The sequence below is a fragment of the Opisthocomus hoazin genome, chromosome 8 (assembly GCF_030867145.1).
Source record: "Opisthocomus hoazin isolate bOpiHoa1 chromosome 8, bOpiHoa1.hap1, whole genome shotgun sequence".
NCBI classification, from domain to species: Eukaryota; Metazoa; Chordata; class Aves; order Opisthocomiformes; family Opisthocomidae; genus Opisthocomus; species Opisthocomus hoazin.
Genome location: NC_134421.1, coordinates 31,274,891 through 31,300,709, shown reverse-complemented (window position 1 = coordinate 31,300,709; position 25,819 = coordinate 31,274,891). Strand labels below are relative to the sequence as shown.

General features: G+C 36.5%; 1 protein-coding gene across 6 annotated transcripts in view; it reads right to left on the bottom strand.

The window, feature by feature from the left end:
• Nucleotides 1-2,899: 2,899 nt before the first annotated feature.
• Nucleotides 2,900-25,819, bottom strand: part of CAPS2 (calcyphosine 2) — a 31,252-nt gene continuing 8,332 nt past the window's right edge. For 4 of the 6 annotated variants that reach the window (XM_075428551.1, XM_075428550.1, XM_075428552.1 and 1 more), the window contains 12 exons: nucleotides 23,707-23,829; nucleotides 20,069-20,136; nucleotides 16,526-16,645; nucleotides 15,336-15,410; nucleotides 14,374-14,469; nucleotides 14,173-14,266; nucleotides 12,162-12,277; nucleotides 9,075-9,151; nucleotides 7,287-7,441; nucleotides 6,631-6,750; nucleotides 5,488-5,584; nucleotides 2,900-4,187 (listed from right to left, as the gene is read on the bottom strand). In XM_075428551.1, the coding sequence (XP_075284666.1) occupies nucleotides 4,012-4,187; nucleotides 5,488-5,584; nucleotides 6,631-6,750; nucleotides 7,287-7,441; nucleotides 9,075-9,151; nucleotides 12,162-12,277; nucleotides 14,173-14,266; nucleotides 14,374-14,469; nucleotides 15,336-15,410; nucleotides 16,526-16,645; nucleotides 20,069-20,136; nucleotides 23,707-23,829 (1,317 nt within the window). In that variant the 3' untranslated portion in view covers nucleotides 2,900-4,011. The remainder of the gene's footprint in view (nucleotides 4,188-5,487; nucleotides 5,585-6,630; nucleotides 6,751-7,286; nucleotides 7,442-9,074; nucleotides 9,152-12,161; nucleotides 12,278-14,172; nucleotides 14,267-14,373; nucleotides 14,470-15,335; nucleotides 15,411-16,525; nucleotides 16,646-20,068; nucleotides 20,137-23,706; nucleotides 23,830-25,819) is intronic. The other 2 variants (XM_075428554.1, XM_075428555.1) reach the window with 2 other exon arrangements.

Here is a 25,819-nt window from a genome sequence, read left to right as displayed (position 1 = left end):
AAAATTCTGCCGGTAGCAACAAACACAGAAGTTTCCACGCATAAATCCAATTAATTCCATCCAAACCATAACACAAGTGAGGAGAAAAAAGCCAGGAAACAGGTACACAGATACTATAAATTCCACGTAAACACAACAGATGCTATAATAATATTAAGAAACCTGTGATAAACAGGTGTTTTGGGTTTTTTTCCTGAAGATTACTTTCTATTATCTTTAAGCCTCTGGTTCCCCACAATCAAAAAGGGGTGCAACTAAAGTACAGGAGCTACAAAACCAAATATTTCATAAGGTCATCATGTAGGTACCATCTTACCGCATTTCTTTCCTAAGTACCTTCCAGTTCATTTAATATTTCTAAATATTCTCTGTGGAAAAAATAGCCTAAACAGGTCTGGAAGGAAATATTGCTTGCCTCTCTCATCACTGGAGAAGATGCTTCATGATTACAACAGAGTCCTTCTGACAGCTTCTCAAAGACCAGGTGGTTAACACCATGAAAAGAAAGTGCAGAATTATCTCAGTTCTAAATTGCTGAGTGTGAAGGAGAGGAACGATAAATTACTAATGTAATATCCAGAAAAAAAAGCATGTGATTTTCTACCTTCCTTTTTTCTTCCACAGAAACTTCTGCTTTTCTATGGACATAACAGACTAACACGTAAGAAATCAGTTCTAGGTTTTCTCTTTTACTATCTAGAGATAGCATGCTCAAAAAAAAAAAAAAAAACAACACCAAAACCCAAAACAACCCCCCCAAACAAACCAAATAACCAAACCCCAAAACACCCACAAGACCCAAAAACCCTCAACAAACCCCCAAACTAAGCAGCACCTCCATACAAGCACATAGTGGTAGATACATTTTTAATAGTTTTGTTTTTCTGGCCCCAAAGACCCACAACATTTGATCAGCCGGCAGTGCCTCTTCCAGAAGAGAAAGGAGTTCTCGGGTGTGAATCAGCAGGAGTGTATCTCCCCTCAGCAACAAAGCTACCCCAGGTGAGGATCCCGTATTTCCATCAGCTGACAAAGTGAAGCTACTGAAGGTTTGCACACGTGCCTGTGCTTTGTTTTTTAAAAATGCTCTCAAACGTTGCAGCTAACATTGCCAGTGCACATTCATTTGATGAAGTGGTCATAGAGCTCGAGAATGAGGAGTTACATCACTTCATTAAGTTCCACTTGTCTTCTGGGAGCGTGTGCATCTAATAGGAGAAAATATGGTTGTAGCGTAATGCACTTCTGACATTCTCAATTACAGCAGGTTGCTAAGACTTCCTAGCAGCAGTGTAAATCAGGATGCCATGCAGACAACTGGTTTTCTTAAGCAGTGAGTTTCAGGAAAGAAGCCAGCCAGCTTCTCTGAGAACACCACTTCTGACTATGAACATCCCAATTCCGAAAACGTGGGCAACTCCGAGAAAAGTAGCATATGTAGAAAAAGTTTGGTTTGAAACACATTTAAAAGCAGTAAACCCCAGCAGACGCCTCCAGAAAGTTTTAAAGCTACAAAGCATTGATCAAAGAAAAGGATTCAGGTTCATCAAACGTTTACAACTAAGAGCAAACCAGAACGCATTGAGACCGCGGTTAATGAAGTCAGACACGACAAACCCTGGGTTGAACATAGTTTCTGTGTTTTTCTTCGAACTCTACGCACGGAGGGCCAGCCTTGGGTGGAAGTTGGTTTGAATTCTGTCACCATCTTAAATTTAGACAATGAAAAACAGCAGACAGACGGAAAGTGACTTTTGTGAACTCCATTAACAATTCACCAGACATCATACCTGATGCTTTGCGGCAGTCAGTGATGCATAACTCACCTTGTTGTTAATAGAAATTATATACTGAGCAGGTTTTACATAATTACCAGAGCACCTACTTGTATTATCAGGCAATTTCCGACCTTTAGAATTTATCGTAGATTACCCTGTTAAGGATCTGTCTTCAGATTAAAAAAAAAAAATAATAATGCATGACTACCAAAGCTATGGAAATAATGTTCATGTAACAGCACCTCATTTTAGCGATAAGAACAAAATAAAGAACACTTAATTTGCAGCAGATGTGACCTATACAGCCTCTGCTGATAAGCAGGCCCACCAGGGATACATCCACTTGTCATCAATTTTTTCATTTCACGGGATAATGTGGAATAATCTTCCTAAAAGCATCGCAAAAAAATTAAGCATTGCAAAAAGAAATACGTCAATAGTCCATTTCACAATCACTTTCACATATATTAAATTGAGCCACTATTTTATATGTTGGTACAACTCTCCTAAGTGAACCGGTCTAAATAGAGCAGGTGATTATTTGAAAAACTAATAAAAATGCCATTTGGAATTTTTCAGTTATTTGGACAGAGACATCAACAAGCAGATCCCTCTAAAAACAGCTGAAGTTGCCCTTCTCAGAATCACCAATTCCAAGAACGCTAATTAACAAAATCCAGCAAGAGAAATTCCAGCAGGACTGAGCAGTCAGAAAATCATAATGAGCCACATCAGAATACCTGCTCAGAATAAGCACTGACCACATTTGCCTTTTTCTGTAAACCAATATGTACGGACTTTTGCAGCCCCAAGAGAACCTCCCAGAATCCCTCATCTGAGGATTTAGAGCAGAAACTGTAATTCTAGTCACAGCTGAGGACAGGGTACAAACAATCAAAACACAGCAATGCACAAGCTATCAGAACACAGAAGTGCTGTATCTAGACAGCCAGTCAGCCACAGAGGGACCGAAGTCCCTCATTCCAGCATCATTTCAGCACTGCCCTGAAATTCCTATGAAATACAAGCTCTGTCTCAGCAGAAGGTTCTGTTAACCGCAGCCTATAAATTCAAAACCAGGCAGACAAGCACAGAGGAAACTAATATATTTTAATTGCACAGGCTTAAGAAATGCAGTTCAACATACAGTTAATTTTGGTGACAGGTATATTGAAACCAAAGGCTATCTATCTCTCTCTATATATAATCAATAGTACATTTTTTAATTTCTTAACACAAAGAATTTTACAGAATTAACAAGATGTATTACACTGGAAAGCACATCTGGCGGAATATTTGAAGTAGCAAGGGATATTTTAATTCATGGTTTAATTTTTGTTGTGACAGAGGTGGCTAGTTGGAGATTTTTTTTTACACTTTTCTTGTTTATACTTTCAGAGTAGATAGGAAATACTGTATTTTAGTTTGACAAAAGATATCACTGCTAAGTTTTAGTTAAAAAAAAATCACAGCAATAGAAAGTAAAGAAACCAGGTATTTAAATATATATTATTTGTTTTGAAAACCACTTAGCAAAATACAGGAAAGGAAGAAGTGCATTACAAAATACTTGTGCCCATATTAAAACCCTTGGGATTCAATGTTCAGCTTCAGATGCCTGACCAAGATCAAAAAATAAGATCAGTCAAGATGGTCCACAGGTCAAAGGGCTAACTGTTGTGAACATCTCTGGACTTTCAGTACCGCAGACATCCTCAAAACTGGAAGAGGATGACCTGCTCTCTTTCAAGCTAAGAACCACCATAAGAAACAAGAAACAAGACAAAGGTTGTTATAAAAGTATCACTTTCATAAGAAGAAAACTCTGAAGAAAAGCTACCATTGATATTTATACAGTCAAATCTCAAGCTTTTCACAATAAATCTTGCATATACTCCCTCATGCATTTTAGTATTCTAATTCCTTCTTATTTTAAAATAGGCCACTTTATTCCAATATCAAGTAAATGATGCCTTTTGGTATGGGGAGCAGCCTTTATTATTTCCAATTAAAAGGAATGAACAGCATTTACATTAAAAAATGTATAGCATAGCTCAACAGGCACTCTGAGAAATTTGCCATGTGTTATTCTGAAAGTATCTAAAATTTTCAGTCCCTGAAATCAGTTTAAGGCACTAGTTATGAAGTAACGCACACCCAGACTAAATCATCCTTTATTTAGCTCATTCCTTGTTTAGAAAATGCCTCTTCTTCATTTTTGTTGTCTTCCATTCTAAATTCCCCAAGGGTTCCTTAAGATATTAACAAAATCATCATCATCCATGATTCCTACACTTAATCCTTCGTAGTAATCTTCGAACTCAGAATAGGACACTTCATTGGGGTTGCTGCAGGACTCTCCTAATGTTTCTAGAAATGACGATTTAATTTCTTCTTCTGTAGCTTTGCCTGTGAAAGTATATTTTTCCATTAAATATATTTGCAAGAAAAGTGAATATATAGCATTTAATATACTTCAGACAAGAAATATTTGAATTTTAGCTTACAAATATTCTTTCTTGAACAAATTCAATATTCTGATTCCAGAATTAAGTCATTGGCTCACTTAATACCAGCTGCAGAAATCATCTTACTTTATTAGCACATGATAGCATTAAATATCAACAAGAACATGAAGCCACAGTCAATTTCAATGAATTATGAGATCAGGAATATTTTTTCCTTCCAATGACTGCAAAAACTGAATAATGCATTTGTAAACTAAAACTTTGGTAATTCAGAAGTTATCTTGTAATAAAGCATATGTTTAATGCAATACAAGTTCAAAGCTCTAGGAAAACCTCAAGATGCAAGTTTGCACTCAAAAAGTGTTCTGCTATTTACATGCATGTTCTAGTGACTTAATAAAGATTACACTCAAGATGATTTCATAGCATCGGAAAAAAAAAGGGGAAAAAATGTAGCATTATAGCACGGGAAAAAATTGCATGTGTAACATCTCTGCATAGCCATGTGTCTTCATGTGTTACCATTAAAATCACTGGCAATACAGAAAACATCCTCTCTTCTACAGGTAAACCAGAAAGGGTCAGGACACTATGGAGACTTTCACAATGACTGGTGTGGTACGTGGAGATGTTATTTTAGAAACTGACATACAAATATTTAAACTCCTATTTTTTCAATGCCAGAGTTTAAACTTTTTTGAGAATTCTGAAAAAATAACGAAGACACCAACATTTCCTCTGTAAAGGATGACAATTCTGTCCCCAAAATAAATGAATAATTCATTCAGAAGGAACTTCAAGTGCTGAGTACATTCAGTGTCAGTTGGAAATCTTGCATATTTTGATGGAAAACAGTAATATGAAAATGAGAGTATCCTCCTAAGTGAAAATTACTAATATCATACATGTCACTGATAACTTGCACACCAAAGATGAGAACTAACTGCTTAAATGTAGTCTTACACAGATAGGGAAAGGAACTACTCTGCATACATGCAGTATTTGCAGCTTGATAAAAAGCATGTACTAAAATTGCATATATGAACTCCATAACTATTTATAGTTGTGTTCCAGGTAGACACATTATAGGTCATCACAGGAAAAAAAAGCTCTCCTTAAAAGCTCAAGCCTAAGCCAATATGAAAACAGTTTGTATTTGCAACCAGTTTCTGGATCTGGTATCTCTGCTAAGAAGATGACTTCAGTAGTCACAATTTTTTCTTTTCCTTCATGTGTATTACCTGCCAGTATTAGAGGATGTTTCTTCGCAGAGTAACATTTTCTGATATCTACCATAGGCACACTCCCAGTTTTGTTGAAATCTAGTTTCATATAAGCCTATAAGGGAAAAAGAGTTTCATATAAGCATATAAGGAAAAAAAAAGTGGAAGGATGTAAAGACCAAACATACCTAACTACCTAGCACATATTTTTAGATCTTGTGCAATGGAATATGTTAACTTACCTATTTAATGTAAAGCACCAGATACCAGAAAATAATTCTAGATTATGGAGTTTCATGATTATTTAACTCAACAGCTTCAACATCAAATGTGGTCCTCTCACCATATCAGAAAAATCTGTCTTCTCTCCAAAATTACTAGCTCACCCTTAGAATCGGAAGTTAAGCTGCTTCCCTTCTTGCCTCCTCCAATTACTAAGATTCCTGTCATTCTGACAGAGGCCTCAACACAGCCTCTTCAGCACTGCTAACAGCAGCTTGATTTTCATTCCAGTTTACTCAAATACATATCATCAATACGTAAGGCTAGGACAGTCAGATCCTGCCTGATTAAAAGTATATGTTATTTTTCTTCATCTTGATATCCAGTCGCTAGTCTATTGGCTGATTTGTAATCAGTGTTTCATACTGCAAATGGCTCCACATTGCATTATAGACATGTAACAAATGGCATTTCAAATATAAGAAGTCTCACAAATATACTGACTCTAATTGTGAGTCTCAAAGGAGGCAAGTATTATTGCCTCCTATTTCAGACATTGAGGGCAAAAAATCTGCATGTAGATATAGAGATCTGCCAAAACAAGGAAACAGATTTCTGGAAGAGATAGTTTCAGGCTGCCAGATGCTTTATACACTGAACTTACTTAATCTTACAGTTCAGTAAGAACAATAGCACACAAACACATAAACTCAAAATAGTAAAGGAATCAGTTCTAGAGTTTAAAATTAATGAATTCAACAGTGCAGTCCTCTAATTTATGCCTATTTTAATAAACTGATCTGAAAGTTTACAAACTCAATTACCAAACGCACAATTTAAGAAAAACATCAAAAAAACACAACCAGAATATGACAAATAAATAACTGCAAAGTTAGACTGCAAAGTATCTACATTTAGAGTATCTGCAACAAAACTTACTTTTCTTACAAACGCTTTCCTATATTCATTCATTTCTCCAAATACGGCACGAGTAAATTCCCCATAGTCGACCTTATCACTCTTGCTATCATCAAGAATAAGCCATAAGGATTCAAAGTCCTGCAGTTTGAAAATATTTTACCAAAGTTATTCGCCATGTTCTAGAATAAAACAATTGCTCTAATACAAAGTTACAGTATTCTCACAAAAAAACAACTTCCAAATCAAAACTGACTCAAACATTCGTAAAAATAATGTAAGTCATCATCTGTCACTGATGACCATAACTCACATGATTTGCAGTATTGAAAGCTGTGGGCTGTTTTTAAAACATAATATACAAAACCAAGATAAAAGATAAGTAAATAGCATCACATAGATTATTTTTAAAAGGCAAAAACAGGGAAAAAAAATGGACTGCAATCCCACTTGCTTCTTTATGATATAAAAAGATTGTACATTTTGAAATTTATTATTATTATTTTTGATTTTTAAAATTTCACATAGGACTGAATGCAGAAATGCCAATACACCACAAGGGGGAAAAAACCTCGCAAAAAAAAAGCTATTAAACTAGAGATGTAAGCAAAGAAAGGAAGTGAGTTCATAAATTAAAGTAAGATAATATCCATGATTACAGTTTCAGCTAGACTTACCCCTTCAGGTATTTCCAAATGGAATACTTTTAGAGCTTCTTTAAAGTCTGCCTGAGAGAGAAAACCATTTCTGTTCTTGTCTATGTGTCGGAAATACTTTCCTAAGCCTGTTATAACCCGAACTCCTCTTTTACTTAGTGTCTCTCTGAGTACACCTGAATGTTTAGAGAAATAAAGGACACAATGTTTACTTGAAGTTGGCCACATGCTATGGAGCTGATATAAAAGCAAAGAAAACCACAGCTACTCATGATACTGCCAGTTAAAATGACACATCCACACATCCAGACTCCCTTATCTTTGATGAGAGAACATCAGTTCAAAATCAAACTATCAGTTACTTAACATTTGAGTAGAAATCATATACAGCAGCAGCAACATCTAACAAAACATTTAAAGAGACCACAGGAGGAAAGGAAGAATGGATATCACCCTTTACATGCTCAGATTATAAAAACTGCTTACTTCTGCTAGGTTTGATTACATACCACGATTCAACATACAAAGCAATTTAGGAACACTACTTTGGTAATACAAACATTCCGTTATGGGACACACAGCTGCTCCTTTATTGTACAAACATGTTAAATACGTGTGGAATCAAGAACAAGTACAAGTAATTCTGCAAAATCTTTCCAAAATTATAACGAAAGAACTATTTCTATGGTAAAAATGAAAGTCTCTTCAAAATCTCTAGGTAGCTGGTTTACTTCACGGATGTCTGAGTTTCTCAGCATACTCTGTTAACAGAAGTCATCTGCTATTACCATATTCTATCTTCAGATTACTTGTATCTACAATTATAAAGCAAAATGGAAGGGGGGGGTGGTGAAAGAAGGAAATTTTTTTCCAGTAAAGTTCAAATTCAGATGTATGTTAAAAGATGTCTTGAAGTATACACACACAACCTTCTTTCAGGCCCCACCAGCAAACCTTAGATGTAGTCAGACAATTAAGAAATCCATTTGTGTCAATTATGCAAGGGAAAACATAGAATAACTGGAAGACTAAAAAATATCCCTGTTTTATTATTCCAGTTTTTCTAAATACAAACATCCAAACAGATTTTAGCGACCAAAGAGTGCCTACTTAAAACAGGTTTAGTTAATGACAGTAAATAGTGGAGATTCTACAAGCTGGAAACTGTTCAGTTCAACAGTTTTTGTTGACCACAGGTTACAAAGATAACACACAGCACTGCATAAACCTTTTTCCATAATTTTAGAACAAAGGCATAGCTTTGTGTTTAAAGACTGTAAGTAGGAACCTGGTAAAATTTAATTACATATTCCAGAATATACTAAATTGTAGTCACATATTTTAGTAAGCATAATATTGAAGACTGTAAAAAAACAGCTTTTCAATGTATAGAAATAATGGCCCAAAGAAGGATCTAGCACATAATTACTTGAAGAAATGAGACTGTGTTTTTACATTTTGCCAGTAACTTTTTAAATTTAATGCTAGTTTAACACAGGATTGGCATTATGCTTCAGAGATTATGTCAACACAGAGATTAACATTTTATGGATTGCATTCACAATTATTCCATACTGTCTCCATGATCTTAAGCCAGACTGTTTATTTAAAGAAAGAGAGAAAAGAAAGTATTCTTATGACTGATTTATTCTGGTATCATATTCTAATAATATTCTGATAAATATCTAACTTTTTTATAATTTTGTTTACACAAATAATATCTTCATAATGATACAACTGTTCCTTGCATTGAGCTGTAAAGATAGAGATACAGAAATTAAAATTAAACGGGTTCTGGTAGACACAAACCTTGAATCTTCTTGAAAACTTTGCTGTCATCAACCAATTGCTTGGAACATTCTTGTTTGAATTCCATAGAAGAAGCTCTAAAATAATCAAAATCAATCTTGATTGGTGAAACTACATATAATATTCAAATATTCAGAACAGCTGTAGTAAAAAAAAACATGTTAAACTTTATATTTAATTCTTATAATACCCTTGTAAGCAAGGGTATCCAATTGCTCGAGTTTGAAATGGCACACATAAAATTCCTTGCTGAATAGCTGCAGATATGCAGAAATTCCTTTCTGACACTATTCCGTTAACAGCTCCTCTACTAATTCATTAATCATGGATAATTCCTCCTGTGCGTAACATCTCCAGGAATTTATTTCAATACAGTCCTAATGTTCAGCTCAGGTCACTGGAAGAATTTGTTAAAGCACCTACATTTAGTTACCAGCAGGAAAATAACATGAAGTAGCTACAAATCTCTCTTTAAAGGAGAACTAACAAGGCTATAGACCAAAAGCTGGATCAGCATATCTTAGATATGATCTAGGAATTACGGTTAAATTTTGTGTTTTGTCTGGCAAGTGATTCCCTTCTGAGAAGGGCTTCCTAGAAACCCCCACCAGAAATTATTAGAGATTGATGAAAAAAATACTACAGAAGAATCTACTGGAAGAAGAAAAAAAAAAAGTACAGTAATTATTTTAATCAGAATACGAAGGCAAATGCAACTGTCAACTTTGAGCTCCTTGCTCAGCGTGCTTTGCTATGGAGTGCTCCTCCTTCTCCTTTCTGAGGCCTAAGACTTGCCTCTCTCCTCTCTATTAAGATTTTTCATCTCCACTTTGGGTATCTCTCATTATGAAGTCCCTAAAAGGTTGTCTATATCAAACTACCTAAACTGGAAAGTCAACAACCGCCTCCAGAGGACAGCATATTCTCTCTAAAACACATGTAAACCAAAAGATTCATGGCTTGTGACAGCAGGGCATAGTTGCTCCTGAAAACCTGTGATAGACCTTCTGGACTGTACCTGAGCAGGGATTCTCTGTGAATACAGTAATGGAGGTAAGAGGACTCAATTCAGGAGTTTTTCACCAGAGAACACTCAGCTCAACAACACCCCCATTCAGAAGAAAACGACAGACTTCACAATCTGAAATTTAGTCAGTAATGGAAAGAACACAGAGAGAGGGAGAGAGACTATAAAAAAGAAACAATCTGTTCCACCACAGGTAGCAGAAAATCCAAAATTATAACTCAGTGAGCAAGGTCTTCTTTCTGGAGCCCTTAGAGACAACATTGGATCAACTCCAAATTTCACAGGTATAAGATTAGCAACAAATGAAAGATAAAGCTGTTTACCAGAATGATAGGCTTCTGAGATATACAATGTCTTACATAAACTATCTGAAATTAAATTATATTGTGTTTTATTTAATGGAAACATTGCAGAGAGGGAACAATTAGCACTAAGCATCATACAACTATATATTTCTATAACAAATTACATTTGAATTTACTGTTTTATGCACTGTTGGCTCACTATGGCTCCTTTGCAAAGCTTTCAGTGTAAAGGGACCTTAAAGCGAATATTACCCCAACTGAGAACAAGCTTCATGTGTCTAAACACTTGCAGAAATAAAAATGATAGTCAGTTAAGTTGTACTAACAAAAGTAGTCTTTAGGTAGTGAATGTATTTAATTGAGATTCTGTTATCGCTGTTCCTAGCCAAGAAGGGATTGAAGCGCCTGACATATGAGAGAGGCTGGGAGAGCTAGAACTCTTTAGCCTGGAGAAGAGAAGGCTCAGGGGATCTTATCAGTGTGTATAAATACCCGACAGGAGGGAGTGAAGAAGACCGAGACAGGCTCTGCTTGGTGGAGCCCAGTGACAGGACAAGAGGCCATGGGCACAAAGTGAAACACAGGAGGCTCCCTCTGAACATCAGGAAATACTTTTGTACACTGTGAGGGTGACCGAACACTGGAGTAGGTCACCCACAGAGACTGCAGAGTCTCCATCCTTGCAGATATTAAAAAACCCAGCCAGATGCAGCCCTGAGCAACCTGCTGTAGTAAACCCTGCTCTGAGCAGGGGGGATGGACTAGAGACCCTCTTGAGGTCCCTTTCTATGATTGCATGATTTTGTGAAAATTTCTACCTTGTAACATCTGCTGTTGGCTAACACTCCTCACCAAAACTTGAGTAATCAAACTTTGACTATATTTCCAACACTATTAAGTAACTTCCATGTTCATGCAACACAGCAGCATGATAAAATTTATATCAAGATTTGATTTGTGCTAAGAACCAGTATACTCACAATAAAAGCCAGAAACCCCAGAGAAAGATGCTTCATTCCCTTGACAGTTTACTTCTGTATAGATACTGAGATGAGAGTATATCCTTTAAAAATAACGCTTACTCAAAGATTAACCATTCACCTAACCATCTGAAAAAGTTCTAAGAAACTCCATCTTTCAGACTATGGAACATCCTAATTTACTAAAACCTATTTTGAAAGAATAAGTGCAGAAATCCTGCCTCAGTGCTTGAAGTCTTCAACACGTGGCAATATCTGGAAGTATGAAGAATGAAGGAATAGGAAGAAGGAAGAAAAACAAAATTAAAAAGAGAAAACAGAGGGAGAAATCTCCAGTCCTTCCCCTTCCTGTGTTCAAACGCTTGCATTATCATGACTGATACAAGCTTTTAACATAAGCTTCACAAAAGATTCAATAATAATAAAGTAGATCAGCAAAAAAAATTTCCCCAAACATAGTATTTTAGTTCATCACATAAGAAAAGTTTCAGTATATGAGTTGTACATAAAAACATCTGACTTCAAACAAAGCAAATAAGGCAGTTGCATAATTTTATTGACTTTTGTTTTAAAATTACTCCTTATCATTCTAGAATGGTCCTGAATTACAGAACATCCACTAACACCTATAACTAATTTCTCCTAACAAGAGCCTAAATACAAATTTATTTTTTTTTAGCAGTATAAGTAATAACAAATTAGAAGCTCTTATTAAAAAAAACCTTATTTGCTTAAGGAAGGAAAGGTAATTTGAAAAACAGTTAGCTGCACTTACTTAAGAAAATCCATAGCTGCCTCATCAAAACTTATCACACGAAGGGTAAGAACTGGGTTCTGCTTAACACTTTCTGGAAGGTTATGATCAACACTTCGGAAAGTTAGGTTAGCTCCCTGTTGGTAAAGCATACAATGATTTACAAATAGGTTGTGTATTTCATAAAATACATTCCGCAAGACTTTCAAGAAGTCTGACTGTTAAAAGTCCTGGTATGAAATGATGAAAAGGTCAGTTAACCTTCTTAACAGAGCCTTTCTGGTACTAAATAAAAACAGCTGCAGGCTCCAGGATGACACATTATCCTCTACACAGAGGTTTGTCTAGTAAGAGGGCCTGCTGCTGCCTAATCTACAGCTGAGAAACATGAAACTACAGATTGTTGTGCTCTCAGTCAGGCTTTACTTTTCAATTTTTCTTCTCCTTTCTTCCTTACGGGATCCAAAACTCACTGAACCACAGAAGAGAGTCACAGAAGGTGCCACACTGATTCCATGAGAGCAAAGTTCTCTCAGACTAGAAGAAACACTCCACAGCTATTTTCAATAACCTACAACCATATTTGAGATAAACAAACAACTAAAAAGTAATCTTCCCAAAGTTCAAATCATTCCTGCAATATTTGACTATAAAGTTCTATTTAGAAATTGCTAGATTTCACTAACAAATATTAACTAAAAACATGTTATTAGTAGCATAGAGTTCTATTACCCAGTATAGTCTCTTCTGAGTATTACAAATTCCCCTTCCCTCCAAGTTGGGGACAGAGGACATACCTCATGTATTCTGCAAAATTAAACTTGCTTTTTGGTTTGGGAGGTAAGAGGACAGAAAGAAAAGCAGCAAACTAAAAGCAAAGAATACTGAGAAGAATCAAAACAAAGCAGTAGCTCTAACGGTAATATCCATGCGGGCCTGGGTTACAAAGCCTCCAAAACTCATAAATTAAGAAGGAGACAGAGACGCTTTTATTGTGCAAGTGTCTTAACCATTTGGACTTTGTAAGAGATTTGTATATTTTAATGTCAGCCCAGAAACCCATTTTGCAGACACAGAGATTCGCATGTACAATGTCATTCCAAAGAGCTATCGAACTCGATAGCAGTACATTTTCTGGATGGCTTTAAGAGGCATCTTTATTCAAAACACATTTCCATCTGCAGGTTGCAAAGATACACATGACAATAAAAGAAAAAAAAAAAATCTAAAAAATAGCTTCAACCTCCGTATCATAAAGAAAGTCATCTATTTCATCTTGGAAACTCTTATATCATAGCCACATGTAAGCCGTTATGATTAGACAAAACACTAAGAACTACTGTTGTCTTCTTTTACTTTCATTACTTAAACAGTTTTTGCTCTAAACTTAAGATTTGCAGGAGGACGTGAAGAACTCAGTGAAAACACTATGGACCTGAAAAATTACTCAAGTATTTATAAACCAGGAACACTTAACCCAGTACAGAAGTAGAGCAGTACAGAAGATGCAATATGATTTGTAGTCACTCATCAGATTAGCTGGTAGATTAAGTTTACCACTGTTTCAAAAGCTCTCTAAAACAGGTGGGGGTAAACATTTTCAAACTTTAGGTTAAAAACCATTAATCATTTCTTAATGTTTTAAAAAATATTTAATCATTGCCTCAGACAAAAATGTCAGCAGACCTTACAAAGATTATTAAATTTTAACAAGTACTTTGGTCTACTTCATCTTCAGGACTCTCCTTCCTGGTTGTTCATTTTGCCTACAAAAAGGTCTGCACTGTCTGCAGTCTTGTGCCCTCTAGTGGGAACATTACAGACTACAGCTTAATCTGAAGCCAAAAATAGAATCTCTAAAACATCAACAGCAAAATAATCCAGACCCCTGAAAATCTTTCATTCAAAAACGTTACTGAAGGGAAAGACTTTTGGTCTTCCCTGAAAACTACATCACAGTTTTCAACTCGAATATCCACATATTACTTCCAAATCACCAAATTTGACTTTTATTCAACAGAAGAATACTTACAATATAGAAGTCCCTAAAATCATAAGCTTTTCCCTTCTTTTGTCCACATTGATGTTGATAAACTCCCCTCTGAATGAAAGGCAAGGCATTTGTTCTGTGAAATAATTCAAAACTGATATTAAAACAGTTACATTTATTTAAGTTTCTTAGATCATGGAAGATGTTCTCTAAAATCTTTTTAAAAAAAGTAATTTATCTTACCTATTTTTTCCAAACTGTCGAAATTCGTACACAGTAAGGGATCTATCACATGCAAAAAAAAATCCCATCAACTCTCTGCAAGCATCATGACTATTTCTAGAAGGAAAATTGAACAGCACCTTTATGGTTTTGCATCTATATAAATCCAATTCAACCCAAACATAAATAACATTTCTATTTTGGAATATGCATTTTGTTTCCAATGTTGCATATTGTACAACCTATTTCTTTGAAAGAAGTATCAGACTATTTTCTCTAAACCACCATGGAATTCAACTTTTGGATTTGGACACTGATTTTGATGCAATATTCCATTCTCCATAATGTTAAAAAACAGCTTTCAAGGCTTCATGCTTTAGTATACCAATGTAATCTTTACTCATTAAATGAAGGATTACTTACACCAGGGCTACTGCATTCATTATGGTATATGAAGCTACGGTATCTGAATCCTCAGCTATGTCTAACAAGTATACAGCTCACTGCTTCAGAAAAGCACCACTTACAGAGCTGAAGAATACGTTTGTCTCTGCTACTCAATTCAGAACAGTTTTCTTAGACCTGCAAGTTTAATACATAAGGAGCTACAAACGAGACACAAAGCTATCCCTTCCATCCACAGTAGTTGCCAAATTCTAAGACAAGGCTAAAATAATTTTTAATCAGCTGAGGTGCAACAGCTAACGGCACTATTTTGCACAGCCCCTGTGCTAACCGTCCTGCACAGAGCTACGGGTATGGTAACGTAACATTACTTAGGCATCGAAACACTACAATGGGACTGTAAAGCCACTATCCATCAGCCATGCCAAAATTTACATGTATGCATATATATACCCACACAGCACATACTTTTTTCTAAACATAGGGAACAGAAAGGTTCAGTGCAATTATTTCAAGAGGGTAAGGATCATTGTTCATAACTTTATAGAATTTAAAAGCTTCACAAAATTTGTGATTACCTCGATATAATCCTACTGTCAAAGCGAAGCTTGTTAGAGAGCATGTTTTCAGTTAGTCCTGATTTTGTCCTTATTCTGTGAAAATAATGCTGCATGTTAATGATACCTATATGCTCAGAGAAATGTTACATAAAAAACAACTGTTTCAAAACAGCAAAAAAAATGTGAAATACGGTATCCTTGGCAACTGGATGAGGAGATGATCCGTCCTAGCAGAATGAGAAAGCAACTCAAGAGTTGTAATGTGGAAGGTGTTCTGTAATTATATAATACGAGAGTACATTCACAGAAGGCACAGATATGAATGAAATATTTTTTTACATACACTTAAATCAAGAATTAAATCTCTACCATTCACCACACTTTCACCAATCAATGTGTTTTCTTGCAAAAATACCCTGGTTGGGGTTTCTTTACCCACCTAGATATTTTATATTGGCCATATTACTAGTTCCAGAAAGGCAGATTTATCCATGTGATGGGTGTAAAAGGTTGAGACTGGTTTTGTTGCCCTTTTTTTTTGTTAAAAAATAAAGATGACATTTGTTAAGAAAGACTTTAGAGCAGGATGTTAAAATGCGCAAAGCAGAGACATTTGCCTGCATGTTGAGAAAGATTAACAGAACAAAACTCGGATCTGCAGTTTCATTTCATTTTAGGGTTTTCTCAGTCTTTCTTAAGCCCTTGGAGTTACTAATTCAATGCTCAGAGGCCAGGAATGACATTTAAATACCAATATGGCTAATTATTGCAGCAGAAATCAAAACATGAAAGAAAAGTATGATTATATCATGAAGATCTACATTAGCATTTACAGATGCATATTTATGCAATTTTATGCACCTCAGGACAGGAATCTCTAACAGGATATGACAAGATTGCAAGCATTCAACAGTTCAGAAAAGGCTGACAAAACCCTGTGATGAACAGTATCAATATAATCTCAAAAATGTTCTCCCAGGTTTTATAAACTCTAGGAATCAATTATTATATACAGAGAATTCACATAAAAATGTCCCACTAGGCAAGCATGGGGAGGCAACCAAAAAGCTTCCACCAGCTTCGCGTGAGGTCGTCAGAAACAAAACATCTGGAAAGGCCAACAGATTTTGCAGAGCCCAAAATAATAAAAATACAGCTGAAAAAAATGGAGTTTTTTGAAAAAAATATGCTCGCTAGAGAAAACTTACTTAGTTTCATGCAGCGTTCTTTTTCTAATACGCATTGGTGCTGTCCCAAGCCCCAGAAGTCCATCAGATTCCTTGTAAACATCAGCACACGTGGATTGCTCCGGGTCACTTATAACAGCTCTGGCCAGAAAGAGCAGGGAGAAGCTTTCTGACTGTTACTAAGTTTGAATTTCAGATCTTACGTATGCTCACTCAGGAAAGAAAACACCCAAGAATAACACATCAATAAAATCTTGGAGTCATCCATTAAGCTTGCATAAATTTATGGTCTAATTTTTAGGTTTGTTTTTACAAATTCTGAAGTCTTACTCAAAATCAAATACACGCAATAATATTCTGGCAGAGTACTACTATGTAGTAACTTTACATGTACATATGTATTATTTGAAGTATATTTTATATATGTATATATATAAAATAAATCTTAGGATTACCAAAGGGTTTTTTTCTCATTTCTACTATTTATGTAAATATTCCATCAGTGATGGATTCTTTACCCATGGCTCCCTCCAGAATCAGTGACAGCAGTTACTAGTAGTGGCCAGTGACATCCTCCAACAAAAACACTGACACTTCCTCTCTCAAAGCACTGACTACAGAGCCCATAGGATCTCAAAGTCCTGTCAAGCAGACAAGAAATACACGAACTGGTTTCTGAACATTTTAATATTCTATCAGTTTAACAAGTACACAAAAGAGGAGACCCTTTAAAAACACACTAGATTCTTTTTATGTTATTGACATGGTTCATAATCAGAAGGAAAAAATAATTTTGCATGGCTAATACAGTTTTGTAAACTTGATCTATGGAGATCCATCTTTGCAGGCATCAGTTACACTGATTTAACTGTAAGATTGGCTCTACTAAAAAAAAAAAATCAAAACATCTTTGTATTTCCTTTAATAGATTTTTTTCATGCAACAGTTTTTAATTAATCTTCCTCCATTAACATCCTGCTCTCTGATACCAATTTGTTTTGCAGTACTGGCACAGTTATATTTGGAACATAAACAGAGAGATTTTTTAAATTAAAAGTTCATCCTGATGTCACTGCAGCACTACTGAATATTGTTTTGACACTGTCAACTGAAGTGTTCAGAGTAGAAGGAATACATGGAAAAAAAAAGGCAAAGCAGCTGAAGGAGGTTAAGCACAGAACGAACATCTGTGATCCAGGATGCACAAAGCCGTATGTTTAATCCAACATCAGTAGGATTGAAACACTTCAACACAACCAGCGCATTTTTAAGATTATCTCTGTAATCTACTGCTTTACCTATATCTTTGTAGAGACAAGACATGGGACAAGTATTTCTTTGAAAACGGGGTATTTCTGCACTGAACACTTCCATATTTTTAGTCCTGCTACAATGACACTTAGAATTTAACATTGTGTTTCAACACAACCTTGTTTCCTTCATGCAACTTTCTTGATATCTCAGCTCTTAAATATCGTAAAAGCATTATTAGACTTTTAAACAATATAGGTCATTTAAACTGTAGTTGGAACAGAAACCAAGAAAAAATAAAATGGTGAAGTGCACAACATTTCAACCTCAAAGTCTTAAGATCTGATGGGCTATATGACTACAGAGATTATAAACTAAGCACAGAATGCAACATACTGTAGAGCTACCCAGAGATAATTTTTAGCAAGTGTAAGGTAACATGAAACTATATTAAATTTACTTGCACCATCCTGTATTGTCTTAACAGGACAACTTGGATAAAGCCCTGAATTATTAAAGCATGCTTAAAAATGAGAACAAGTCTATGGGAATAATAATAAGGAAAGATGTTTTTACTATACTCATCTTCACCTGTAAGTTACTTTTTTTCCCCCCGTTATGAGCTTGCATGGCAAGGCTTTGATAGCGGGGGGGCTACAGGGGTGGCTTCTGTGACAAGCTGCTGGAAGCTTCCCCCATGTCTGATAAATCCAGTGCCAGCTGGCTCTAAGACAGACCCGCCGCTGGCCAAGGCCAAGCCCATCAGCGACAGTGGCAGCGCCTCTGGGATAACATATTTAAGAAAGGGAAGAAAAAACACTGCAGGAAAACGGCAGTTAGAGAGAGGAGTGAGACAATGTGAGAGAAACAACTCTGCAGACACCAAGGTCAGTGAAGAAGCAGGGGGGAGGAGGTACCTGAAACATCAGAGCAGAGAGGCTTTCCTTGCAACTCGTGATGAAGACCATGGTGAGGCAGGTTGTTCCCTTGCCATCCATGGAGGTCTACGGTGGAGCAGATCTCCACCTGTAGCCCATGGAAGGGACCCCATGCCAGGCATCAGGTGGATGCCTGAAGGGCATACCCTGTGGGGTGCCCCGTGTTGGAGCAGGCTCCTGCCAGGACCTGCAGACCTGTGGAGAGAGGAGCCCATGCCAGAGCAGGTTTGCTGGCAGGGCTGGTGATCCCGTGGGGGACCCACGCTGGAGCAGCCTGTTCCTGAAGGACTGCACCTCGTGGAAGGGATCCACACTGGGGCAGTTCGTGAAGAGATGCAGCCTGTGGGAAGGACTCACGTTGGAGAAGTTTGTGGAGAACTGTCTCCCATAAGAGGAACCTTCACACTGGAGCAGGGGAAGAGTATGAGGAGTCTTCCCCCTGAGGGACAGAGTGATGAACTGACCGCAACCCCCATTCCCTGTCCCCTTGCGCCACTCGGGGGGAGGAGGGAGAGAAACAGGAGTGAAGTTAAGCCTGGGAAGAAGGGAGGGATGGGGGTAAGGTGTATGAAGATCTGGATTTATTTCTCACTATCCTACTCCGATTTGATTGGTGATGAATTCAACTCCCTTTTCTCCCCAGGTTGTCTGTTTTGTCCGTGACGGTAATCGATGAGTGACTTCTCCCTGTCCTTGTCTCGACCCTCGAGCTTTACATCATGTTTCCTCTCCCCTGTTCAGCTGAGGAGGAGGAGTGTTAGAGTGGTTTTGGTGGGCACCTGGCATTTATCCAGTCCAAACCAAAACACTGCCTTAACATCTAAAGGGATTTTTCTACATAGAAACAATGCTTCCTCGGAGCTAAAGGGATAGCAATGAAGTTAGGAGAGCCTTCCTGCACAACCTTGATCAACTTGATTCATCACTGTGCCTTTTTTTCCTATCTGCCCAACATTGGTATAATACTCCTTTACTCCAGAGGGATGTTGTGTCAATACTAATAAAGGAATATTAATAAAACGAAGATTCTTAGAAATTAAAATAAATACTGAAGAAATGTAATTTGTAACAGCAGGCATCCATACATTTTGCTGAGGTGCAAGAGGGTTATTTCTGAGAACTAGTGCTATTGTAAAGCCCTTACATTAGGTTCAAGTATAAAATTAAAAATTATTCTCAGGAAAAAATTATCTTACACATAGTACTTTAAAAGACTTTTCATTTAAGAATTTTTGCAAATACTAACACTACATAAAACTGCATAAGACTTGGAACAAGATGATCAAAACACCTCCTAGGCAAGAAAAGCCACACACTCGCAGATCTAAATCCTTATGTAAGGAAAACTGAAATTTTACATTATAAATTCACTTACCTAGATAACTGATCCACCATCACTTGTTCTACCACAGCCTGTTTTCTCCTTTCTGCAGCAACATCCTCCTGCAGTGAAAAACTGACTGAGAGCAAATGAAATATATAACACCAGACACTTCAAATAATAAATTATCCTTTACTATAGCATTCAGAGGTCACAACCTTATCAATCTCACAGTTAATCTTTTTTTCCTTTTTTTAATAGATTTCTATTTGCATAACAAATAGACAAATAGTATTCTCTGCTACACACTCAAATTGTTTACGCATATTAATTGTCAACAAATACGAGAAGTATTTCTGTTGACAGATAGCATCCTTATCTCTGTATTGTTCGCAATAAATTCTGTAAGTACAATAGAGCCTGAGGAAACTCACACTATTCCAGATTTCATAGTTGACACAGATTCCAACTCAGAGAATGAAACTTCACCTCCAGCAATATTTAGTCAAAAAAAAAAAATCTTTCAAGACTTAGTCTCAATGCACAATTTTTATTTGTTGCATGCCACAATAATTTTCTGCTGAGACAGACCAACCTGAAAAACCTTTCAGGAAAGATCATCCTAAGGAGGAAGGGGATTTAACATGATCTTATTATTATTTTTATGAGAGCAACATTCAACTATAACCTTGTGCCATTCACTGTAAAGTGCTCAGGCGCTGACCACCATTTGTTTCACAGAAAGAGAAACCAAAGCACAAGACAGGACAGCATGGAGGCCACAGACAACAACCAGGCCCCAGCATTTCTCTTCATTTTATCTTCCAGATTTCTGGACATTTTCATTGCATTTAAATTTGTCTTCCCCCCCCCCCCCCAAAAAAAAAAAAAATTTATATATGAAAGCCCAGAAATTATTGTTACTGAGGGGGTTTATGCAACCTTCAGAGACAACTCTGTAGGTTCTGAAACTGAAGAATTAAGATACTTTTCTTCTTGGTTATTTTTTCCACACAATTCTTGTGTGCAAACCAAATTCTAGATAGATCAAGCCTTCCCATGGCTGAAGAAGAAACAAAACTTGGTTCCCAGACATCGAGTAACTGTAAGGGATAATCCCTAATTCCACAGAGATGTTATGGGTATAATTCACAAACTTCAAGTAAATATTTGACTAGCTGTGTTTATTCTCAATGGATGTTAAGCCTTAAAAGATTTCTGAATTATAGGAGATAGGGTGCTTTTTAGTTTGCTTTCATATTTCATTTTTGCACCTATCAGAACTACAGGTGCTTTATTCCGAGTCACTGAATCTTTGCCCATTAACTGTCACAACAAATGTATTAAAAAGCATTGTATAAAGGAGGACATAGTGATAATACAGAGCAGCGTTTGTTAAAACACAACATATTCCACAGACTCCAGCTTATACAGCCAAACCAGCTAGTATGACGAAAAGAATCTGATTTTGAAAAAAGAAACCTTACACCTTGCATACTAGGTCACTAAATGTACTCCTCCATGGATTATCTTCCATTCAGCTCTTAGACAAAAGCTCTGCTATGATTTTACACAATTGCTGAGGCAAACATTGAACTTGCAGCAGCTCTCACTGCTTAAAAAATAGTAACTGTTGTCCATAAAATACAATTACTCAGAGAAAACAAACCTTCTTCCAAAACCCCCTAATTTTATTATACATAGCATCTAATGGCAATCACACAGGTACTATAATCTGTCTTGAATAAGGGAACTTTCACTCCAAACTACAGAAAAACTAAGAGAAATTCTATTTGAACGTTAGAGTTTTTGGTAATGATTACAGTAAAAGGAAATTTTAACATCATGTATGCTTAAGGAAATTTTTAAAACACCTTAAAATCAAATGCCTACAATTGAGGCAACATATACCCAATGGAATTAATATGTATGCAGTTACTACTTCCAGTGTTTTCCACTATTCCTACCACTATCAGAAGCTTGAACCTGAGAGAACCTAAGAGACACGCCGAGAAAGAGAGAGCCAGCCTGCGCAGCCACGAGTGCTAATCAATAAAAACAGTGTTTCTAAAGGTCCCTGCGACACCTTGCTCAGACACCTGCTAGCCTCCTTTTAAAGCATACCAGCTGCAGTGTACCTGTTATTTTGTGGTCCCATACTGCTCCCTTTCTCAATGTTCTCAGCTTATTTGATTTAGCACCAGGTAGTTACCTAATGATACTTGAAAACTTTTTTCCATTATCTTCATCCTACAGTATAGATTTTTGAATTTATTCTAAAAATAACAGACAGGAAGTTCTTAAAGTTCTTCGTAAAAGTGCTTTCTGAAAAGATTTTCTTATCATGAAAATGAATAGTGACCTCAGTAGTGCAACAACCACGTTCACTTTGATGAGGCTCAAAATCAAATAAATGTTTGCAATCATGCAAAATTCAGTGCATAGTGATGAGCAAACAAAATAAATTATTTACTTTTACAATCTCTTAAAATTTCCCATGGCCTAGTATTCCATGAGAAAGTTAGAATGCTAACTCTGTTCAACAATACCTTCAAAAACCAGTTTTGAAAGCCATCAGTCTGCATAGGCAGATACTGAATCATGCAATATCAAATCTCAAGGTTCTGCATCATTGTAAATAGTCCTGAACTTAAGGCTCAGCCTTAGATGGGTAAGACTCCTATGGTTCAGTCCCCAAAACAGTAAAAATCATGTCTATGTTAAAGAAATGTATTGGGTATTTGCATATTTAAAAAGTTTTAATTTGCCTCTAAGCAGGCTAGCGAGGCCATATGTGTTTCCAGTTTTCGGGGCTCCCTCCTTCCCAAGATCAACAGGGATGAGAGGAACCTGGAAAGGATCTGACAGTGGATCAGAGCCAAAGCAACTGAAAGGAGAGGCTAAGCGAGCTTGCGTTCGTCTAATTTGCAGAAGCAGCAGCTACAAGGCATCCTGAAAACATCCCACAAAGTGAAGTTACAAAGAGGACAGAACCATTTTTAACAGTGGCAAACAGTATAACAGTATAACAGGCCAAGGTTACAAACTGAGCATTGGGAGGCTTGGGATGGATAATAGGAAGAACTTCACAAGGAAAGTAGTGTATCACAGGAAGATGTTGCCTAGAGATGCTGTAGAAGCTCCATCCTTGGAGCCTGAAGACTCAGAGGCCATGGCTGACGCAATCCAATACCTGCACCAGAGCCCACACAGCTTCCAAAGCCACTTCTCATCACATACTCCATTTCAGGAGTTAATGAGGGAAAACAGCCCATTTACTCTATAAACAAATCAGAGTAAGAGCTGATGGAATTGTCGAATCCATCGATCATAGAATACAGGCTCAGGTACAAGCTACAAACCAGAGGAAATGTAACACTATTCAGGTTCATTCAACTCACACAGTTAATCTTAGTTGTATGTATATATTTTTATTTCTTCTTCATAATTTGGATTCTCATTTATATACATTACTGTACAAAATACAAGCATTGCAGACAAGATTTTAAAAAAATGCTCACTGGATTGCTTGGTTCAGCTCCCACTAAAACAAATGTTTAAACTCCCATGATTTTATGGGTGCAATTACATACTAGGATCAAATCACCAAAGGCCTAACTTCTGCTGGTCATCCGGGAATTCATTCCACAAGTCTAGACAATTAATAGCGTAATACTAGCCAAAATACTTACAGCTTCTGATTTCCTTATACTGTGCTGCATATTATAAGGCTTGCCTGTGTAGCACTGTTGCAGGAGAGCTTTCTCATCAAGAGCTGTAAGATCACCATTATGTCTATCTTCAAGCTGTGTACCCTACACAAAAAAAGATTCTTTTCATAAATTAAACTTCATTAATTGTAAGAAAAACAAACAAAACCCCACTGAAGACATTTTCCTCCACAATTTATTTAAAACTATTTTTCTTTCTTCATTTTTTGAAGTGTCTACTTCTTCCACTTCATGCTAATTAGAAAAAGAATTTTTTTAAGCCCAGCTGTCTACAGAAACTGAACTTGCAAATCTCGCTCTCTAGTCGTTCCTTACAGCTTTTGAATACTTACCAGCTTTCAACCATACTGAAATAAAAAAAATAAAATCTCAAAAATACTGTGCTTCTACAAGCTTTGTGAAAAATCAGCAGCAAGTCAAAGAACATAGACTGTTAGTACCTCTCTGAAGAAGAAAAGAGCTCATCCTTTTTCTGTTCTGCTCAAGAATAGCCAAGAGAAAGTGGCAGATTTGCCATTATGTATACAGCTGAAAGTTCATCATTGCAGAGATGCTGCTTTTTGACCAGTAAAGAAGTTAAATACAGTCTGAACAGGGAAAAGCCAAAGCATACTGCTGAACCAGGTCTAAAAGACTTGTAAATCAGTCTGAGGGTATTACAGAAATATCTCCTACATGGAGGATATGAAGAAAACTGACAAAGGACACTGTGTTTACAGAAGGCAGGAAGGAGGGAACATGAGAAAGAAATCAAAGGAGTAGGTTTTGTTAGCTATGCTCCTCTAGGAGCAGCTTCTTTTCAGAGAATAGAAGTTACTACAAGTTCCGCTAATCAGACAAAATAGTAAGTATCATGAAATCTAAAGAGGTTTTGATTTATTAATTTTTAGCGATACTATCTAACAGAAAATTGTTCTGCTAGATGTTACATTAAAATCTGTCATAAGAACTGACACACATGGCTTCTAATGCTTAGCAAGTATCTTTCTGCAACACAAAATGACCAGAATAAGCCATTCCTGTTTGTTCTCTCCCAGTATACACTTGCAACCTATTTCTTCAGTTTCCAATTAACTTGGCTGCTCCTGTAAATAGCCTTTTGATGGGCTTGCAGTACTGCATATAAGGAGTCGCTCCTTGGAAACAGACGACATGACAGTGTCAGACTGGTACATAGGAGTGGAATCCTCAAAACAACAACAAAAAGTAATACTACAATAAATCCCCAGAACTGACAAACTTAACTGCCATCAAACACAAAACTAAACTTACCAAAATAACAGAATTGTTTTTTTCACTCAACTCTTTCACTCACAGAATGTTTACTTATAGGTACTTCCAGGTTCTCCAAGTTTTATCTGAACACTAGAAGTGTGACTGTAAGAGGAGATAGCCCCTTTAAAACTAGCAACAATATGTGTAAAACAATAACAATACATGACACACAATCTTTGTCTTATGTAAGACCTTTCCTTTTCATTCTACCGAACATTTGGCAAGTAAAATCAGTAAACTCATTGTTATTAATCACAAACATTCTCTCTGAAAATCAATGAGCACAATATGTTCCCTCAACATCTGCATAATTAACTTTCAAGATTCTGAAATGGTCATCTACCCTCAGCTCAGTCTAGCATTCAACCAGTCCTCACAGCTGCTGCTTACTTTTGTTTCCTGTTTCCTTATACCCACAGCGATGCTCTGTGCAACCGCCCTTCTCCACTATCTCTTCCAGAACAAGAGCAAAGTTGGGTTTGCTCATCCCTTTGTTTTCCAGTTTCTCTCCACTCATCTTCCCTTGTTTGCATCTTAATTTTAATTTAAAAATGCAAAAGAAACCTGGTGGAATTAATACAGCTTGCAGTCCAACTGTACTGGATGGATCTTATACAACATCAAAGCAAAAAGTACAGATACTATCTTTCATTATTTTAACCCCATATTCACTTGGATTTTCAGTGTTAACAGTTCTCTAAGGTACAGATTACATTTTTCACTTCTTTTTTAAGTCCCATATACAGTCATAATTGACTAGAATAATAATTAATATCCTTCTATATCTAAAAAATAAAAA